This window comes from Berghia stephanieae, chromosome 1, assembly GCF_034508935.2.
Source record: "Berghia stephanieae isolate SIO BIC M18660-M18661 chromosome 1, UCSD_Bste_1.3, whole genome shotgun sequence".
Taxonomy (NCBI): Eukaryota; Metazoa; Mollusca; class Gastropoda; order Nudibranchia; family Aeolidiidae; genus Berghia; species Berghia stephanieae.
Genome location: NC_088360.1, coordinates 30,246,894 through 30,253,511, shown reverse-complemented (window position 1 = coordinate 30,253,511; position 6,618 = coordinate 30,246,894). Strand labels below are relative to the sequence as shown.

The 6,618-nt window shown below is 35.0% G+C and overlaps 1 protein-coding gene across 4 annotated transcripts; it reads left to right on the top strand.

Moving 5' to 3' along the window:
• The first annotated feature begins 228 nt into the window (after positions 1-228).
• LOC144971514 (uncharacterized) lies at positions 229-5,693 on the top strand. 4 transcript variants are annotated; one of them, XM_078912514.1, is made up of 2 exons: positions 229-372; positions 2,169-5,693. In XM_078912514.1, the coding sequence occupies exon 2, from the start codon at positions 2,214-2,216 to the stop codon at positions 3,294-3,296; it is 1,083 nt and encodes a 360-aa protein (XP_078768640.1). In that variant the 5' UTR covers positions 229-372; positions 2,169-2,213; the 3' UTR covers positions 3,297-5,693. The 4 variants fall into 4 exon arrangements, with proteins under 4 accessions (XP_078768640.1, XP_078768652.1, XP_078768632.1 ...); XM_078912526.1 differs by lacking the exon at positions 229-372 and adding an exon at positions 542-625; XM_078912506.1 differs by lacking the exon at positions 229-372 and adding an exon at positions 1,387-1,722.
• The last annotated feature ends 925 nt before the right edge of the window (positions 5,694-6,618 follow it).

Below are 6,618 nucleotides of genomic sequence, written 5' to 3'. Positions count from 1 at the left end.
ATCAACACTTTGTTTTTTTATAATTTGTGTAACTCTTTCTGAATGGAAAATGTGTTTATTCAGTCAAATAAAGATAAATTTAGTCTTCTTGGTACTCGTTCTAAATCTCCAAACTAATCAAACTATATTTCATATTTAATAGGTTTTCTTCCAATAACATAATAATTCGATGGCAATAGTAAAATAAACTGTTTGTGTTAGTCATTATATTACACATAAAATCAATTTTCAACTGACTAAAATTATGTAATAAATTGATTTGTCACTCGTATCATCAATTTTCTCGAGTATTTGATCGTTCTGAATTGTTCAATACTTTGAATTGTTAGAATCGATTATTTTAGTAATCGATCTAATGATGTTTGTAGAAAGGTATTGTACTCATATTCTGTCATTGAATATTTCCTAAATTGTCAAAATTGATCGTTTTAAAGGATATATGAAAATCTGTGTTCAAACATTATCCGTAATCATTTGACAATTCTGAAAGCTTTCATTACTTTAAATTGTTACAAGTGATCAATTTTAGTGATAGAGAGATGTATTTCTATGGTTATTGACGCAATGATTGAATGTTTATAGAACGATCCTCTTGATTTTGAATCTTGAATAAATATTCTTGGAGGTAATAATTGGTAAATAAATAACTACATCGTTTAAATAATTCAACAAGCACAACAGTGTAACTGCTCTCTTCTTACAAAACAGATCATTTTTTTTATTTTGGGCAAAAAACTTTAACTCCAAACATCGATTGATTAAAATGACCCTCAACATTTCGAAGTCTCAAAATTGACACTTCTTTGAAGTATCAGGTTTGAGAATTTTTGACAATTTACGGCCATATTGGTCGATTGATGATTGAAGTAAAAATCTTAAGAAAGAAATGAAAATAAATGTTTTGTTAGAGTGCCACAACATGGCAGTACGATGCCTAAAGAACAATTTTCGTTTTAAAATGATCCGATAATATATATATGGATATATCTTATATCACCAAATCTGCAGTACTCTGGAAAATAAAACAAAAAGAGTTTTAAAAGATTTGGCCAGGAAAACCGTATCTTAATTAGTTGAGCGATTAAAATGACACTCATCTTGTCAAAAACTCACAACCTAGAACTTAAGAAAGTCTTCATAGAAGCAAAAAGTTTGAGGTTTTTATTTTACTGGAGGAGGGGCATTTTGATCGGTCTATATTTGAAGGGCGAGTTTTCGTGCCAATTTTTTATAATGTGTTAGAGTACGGCAGTAATCGTTATAGAAGGCTTATATTATAAACAAACATGGATCTCTATATTTACAATATTATTATTCTGACAGCACGTATACTGAACTCCGTTTTCGATACTTTTCTATTCGAGATTCATTCAAGAGAATCTTTTGATATCGATAATTTGCTTTGATTTCAATCAATATAAACGATTTATTCCATTGAACCAAGAAACAATTTACAACAAAAACCTTAAGATCTTCGGTGACATCCATTTGCTGTTAATAGTATAACAATAAGTTAAAGCTTGCAATTATGATTTTGTTTTTAAACAGTGAGAAAAATCTTGAATTCAAGACATTTCGTTCCGTAGTTAAAGGCTTAACAAATCTACTCGACTACATGAAATTCTACTTAAGGAGGTCCTATGAGAGTCACTGGTATTTTTACTATGTAAAAAAGAGAGTCGTTCCTGTGTATAATAAACTCCAGAGTGGACACGCTAATGTGTAGGCACTACGTTAAGTTACCTCCCTTTGACTGACCCCTAATTTTTTTAAAATATGATGGAACCATGAAGTATAGAGGTTTGATCTAGATAACCGATCTCTGAAAGAAGTAAGGAACCAGTAATTCCAGCTTGCGAACACGTTAAAATATTTTCATTTTGTTTTGTTATGTTTTTTACGGAGGCGTTTAATCCATTTGAAAATTCATCCCAGCTTGAAAAAGAAGTCTTCTAATTTTTCTTGAATTTAAAATGTACGCGACTTAACACCGGGGTTAATTCCTAACTGAAGGCTAATGTAAAAATTACTTGTATCAATTTTTAAAAAACTTTGGTTCGCATGCTGCATCATTGAGTCTCCTCACAATAACTATGTCACACGAATCGCACACGTTTTTAACTTGACATTTACAATAATTTCTTTTCTTTTTTGTTCTTAAAAAACAGGAAACATAAAAATTGTCTTTGAATTAATTCTACGCGAGCCAAACGATGAATACGTCGGACAAATACGCGTCGTCATCTAGCATTCCCTACGACTATAATGAATTAAAGGAAACTCGCCTGGTCAGTGACCATGTCCGGGACATTGTGGAACCAGCTCTCTGGTTCACAATGCTGCTTTTGAATATGATGGGAATAGTCACAAACATCATCAACATCCGGGTGTTTATAGAACAAGGCGTGAAGAATGACAGTACAAACATTGGATTTCTATGTTTATCAATCTGTGATTTGTTTTCCTGTGCTGCTTTAATTCCACACTCTCTGTGCTCCATCGTTCTATACACAGACGGCATTGCCAAATATTACACATGTACCGCCTTTGCTATAACCTTTGGATACGCGCATATCGCGTTGCAAAATATGAGTACTTGGACAACGGTTTACATATCTCTGATTAGAAGCCTCTGTGTTATTTTCCCTTTAAAAGTAAAATTGATGTTTACTCCCAAAATTACAAAGTTTGTCATCACATCCATCGTCACCTTCTTTTTGCTTCTACAACTTCTTTATTCTTCATTCACAACTCTAGTGTGGGTTTTTGAACCTGAGTTTAACCAAACAGTTGCTTACGTCATCGATACCCCGATATCAGCGATAGCGCTCTACTATCAACAGCTAATCACCAATCAAATCTCCCCTGCTTTAGCCGTCTTCATCGTGTCTATAAACTCAATTCTCATGACTCAAAAACTGATTCGAGTCAAGAAATGGCGGGTAAAGAATTCAACACATTCTAGCACGGAATCGAAAGAAGACTCATCCAACCCAAACCGGAAGGCAATGGCGTCTAAGGATATTGAATTGATCAAATTTATCAACACCACAGCTGGTATATTTTTGGTGTGCAATTTAATGAGTTTTATCCCCAGCGTGGCTGTCATGGTTCTTCCTGGTGTGACTTTTCATGGAATTAATAAGAATTTGTTTTACATTGTGTTCTTTATACGGTTTTTGTTCGATTCTATAAATGCATCCATCAACTTCTTTTTCTACATCAATGTATCCAGTCGTTACAAAGGTGCTTTTGCATCCTCTTTTCAATTGTGTTTACAAAAATCAACTGAGTGATAAAAAATGACAGCTATGGGATTATAACAATTTTGAGATTAGAATCTGAAATACGTTATAATAGGTACAGTCAGTAGTATTAACCAGTTTGCAGTATTAAAATTTTGACCAGAATACGCGTCCTTCAAATATGGATCGATTTTAGTGACCCTCATTTTGACAAAAACTCTCAAACCTGGTTGTTCGCGAAGTTCCGGGTTTTAGAGTTTTTGCCAAGATGAGGGTCATTTAAATAGATCCATATTTAAAGGACCCGTTCTCTGGACAAATTTCTAAATAGGGCTACGTGTTTTTCCGGAGTACGGCAGTTTACTGGTTAAAGAACGTTTGACATAAAATTATGTCACATGACATCGTGGACGTAGATACGGTACCGTCAAATGTGCTGACTTTGCCATTGTTACTTTGATCCAATTAGAGCAATTTATTACAACTTTTGGTAAGCAATTATGTTTTCTAACATTGAGAATACTACGGCAAAGAAAACTGTAAATGTTCCAATTCCACACAAGCAAAGTTTCTGTATGAAGGATCATCATCCATCGTGGCTTGTGCTCTTGAGCACGTTGCCGGTCAGCTGTCTCCATGAATCACGATCCTCTGCGGTGCGCATGAAATCTGTGTTGCTTTTTAAGTCACATTTGGCCATTCTGAGGTAATTTAGATAAGTTATTCTTTGTCTTCCTCTAGCTCTCTTTCCTTCGATCATCCCAGATGTTACCAACTTTTCTATTCCTTCTCTTCTCCACACATGTCCCAGAAACCGCAACTGCCTCTTTCTGGTGTCATCGATCAGTATTCTTCCCTATCTCACCTTCTCCAACACTTCCTCGTTCGTACACCTGTCTGCCCATGATACCCTCAACATTCTTCTACATACTCACATCTCAAATGCCTTAACCTCCTCGTAATTCTTTGTCAAGCGTCCACGTTTCACAACCGTATAAAAGGGTACTTATAACATATGTTTCTACTACTTTCATTCTAGTCTTCAAGTTTAGGTTGTTGTTTGACACAACTGGTCGCATTTTATGGAACACGTTTTTGCTATTGCTATTCTTTGTTTTATATCCTCTATGTCACGTGCGTCATGGGTGATGATAGTGCCTAAATATTTAAATTTCTATACTTGTTTGATGGTTTCTCATTTGCTTGACAAGTGGAAGGTCGCGTTGTTGTCATTCTTTGAGACCACCATGCATTCGGTTTTCTTAATATTTAGTTTCAGGCCCATCTCTTCACTTTTGCACACCACTATCTCTAAAATTTTCTGCACGTGTTCTGGAGAGTAGGCCATCAGAGTACCATCGTCTGCGTATCTTATGCTATTCATATTCTGCCCGCCAACGACGACGCCTTTCATATCTTCAATTTCTTTGAATATTAGTTCACTATATATGTTAAAAAGGTCCGGTTATAAGACGCAACCTTCTCTTACTCCCTTCTCGATGTTAAAGAAGTCCGATGTTTCATTATCCAGTTTGACACACGCTGTTTGATTTCAATATAAGTTTTTCACAAGTCGAAGGTCTTTACTGTCTATTCCGATCTTTTCTAAGATTTTGAATAGCGTATCGTGCTGTACTGAATCAAAAGCTTTGGACTAATCAATGAAGCATAGATAAGGATAATTTCCTTCAAAAAATGGAATTCCTGAAAAGTATATCAACATCATTTAAGTATTCTAAGAGACATTTGGTAAAAGTATTCACATGGCTACGTTTTCATTTTTATCACTGAAATGAATGGCATTTTTGTATTATTGTACTCCTTTTGTTTTTGGAAAAATGTTACGAGTCCTTATTATTATCCTTTGTTTTGTTTTTTTTTAAGTATCAGTCCAATCATTATTTTTCGTGGCAGGCATCCCGTTTTACTGAAAATAGATTTTGAGGTATAAAGGAGCATCGTGGCTCACCGGTACGGTCTTTGCTTCGTACCAGTAAGGTACCGAGTTCGATCACCCGCAGCTGAGCTGTGTGGCCTTGAGCAAGTCATCTCGTTCTAGCTCAATTTGCGGCGCTGTATTGCGGCTAATGCCTAAGTTATTCCAGTCTTCCCTTGGCATAGACCGTATCGAAAAATGTCCCCTATGGGATGAATAAAGGGAATTTTATTTCATTTATTTCATTTATTTATTACGATATCTTGACTACAATAAAACTCAAATGTTAAACTCGAGAAACTATTATAGGTGAGGTCATGGGGTCGGGGGTGGGTGGGGGGGGGGGTGGTGTGATAAATTTTTTCATGAACTCCTGCGTTTGTAATTTTGAGCTCGTTCCCCAATGCGCTTTACCAAAGTCGTTCAAGAATTCATAAATCCTTTAAAGGTGACGAAATTTGATTGTACTTTTTGTAAAGAATGACTAATTAAACTGTAAAATGATAACAGAAGTCCTTGTATGTATTCTGAAATTGTTATTCACGGAATCAAAAGGACAGTTATATTCTACGATGATATGTTATGTAGATATATTGATAGTCGTTAAAATCTTTGCTATTCATAATTATTCAGAATAAGTGCATTAGAAATTACATGTATTTTAGATTATGAAGTGTTACAGATGGGTCATGAGAATCACATAGGAAGTCATGGACGCCTAACATCTGCGTCTAGGAAATAATATATGCCTTTAGGTCTGCTAGCTAATGTCAACGATTAAGAAATTGAAACTTTGGCTACTTTTACTGACATTTTTTGATTGAAAAGACGTGTATGGATGTTGGATGGGAGCAAGAGGAGCCAAGTGGTCTCAACTCATAGCAGATTGGATGGAAGGCTAGCTCCAATATGAATCATCCTTAAAGTAGTAGTAATAAAAGTAGTAGTAGTAGTAGTAGTAGTAGTAGTAGTAGTAGTAGTAGTAGTAGTAGTAGTAGTAGTAGTAGTAGTAGTAGTTGTTGTTGTTGTTGTTGTATTAGTAGTAGTAGTAGTAGTAGTAGTAGTAGTAGTAGTAGTAGTAGTAGTAGTAGTAGTAGTAGTAGTAGTAGTAGTAGTTGTTGTTGTTGTTGTTGTTGTATTAGTAGTAGTAGTAGTATTACAGTAAAAGTAGTAGCAGAAGTAGTAGTAGTAGTAGTAGTAGTAGTAGTAGTAGTAGTAGTAGTAGTAGTTGTTGTTGTTGTTGTAGTAGTAGTAGTAGTAGTAGTAGTAGTAGTAGTAGTAGTAGTAGTAGTAGTAGTAGTAGTAGTAGTAATGGTGGTGATGGTAGTGGTCAAGGAAAATTAGAAGAAGGAGAAGAAGAAGGAGAAGAAGAAGAAGAAGAAGAAGAAGAAGAAGAAGAAGAAGAAGAAGAAGAAGAAGAAGAACAAAAACAAGAAC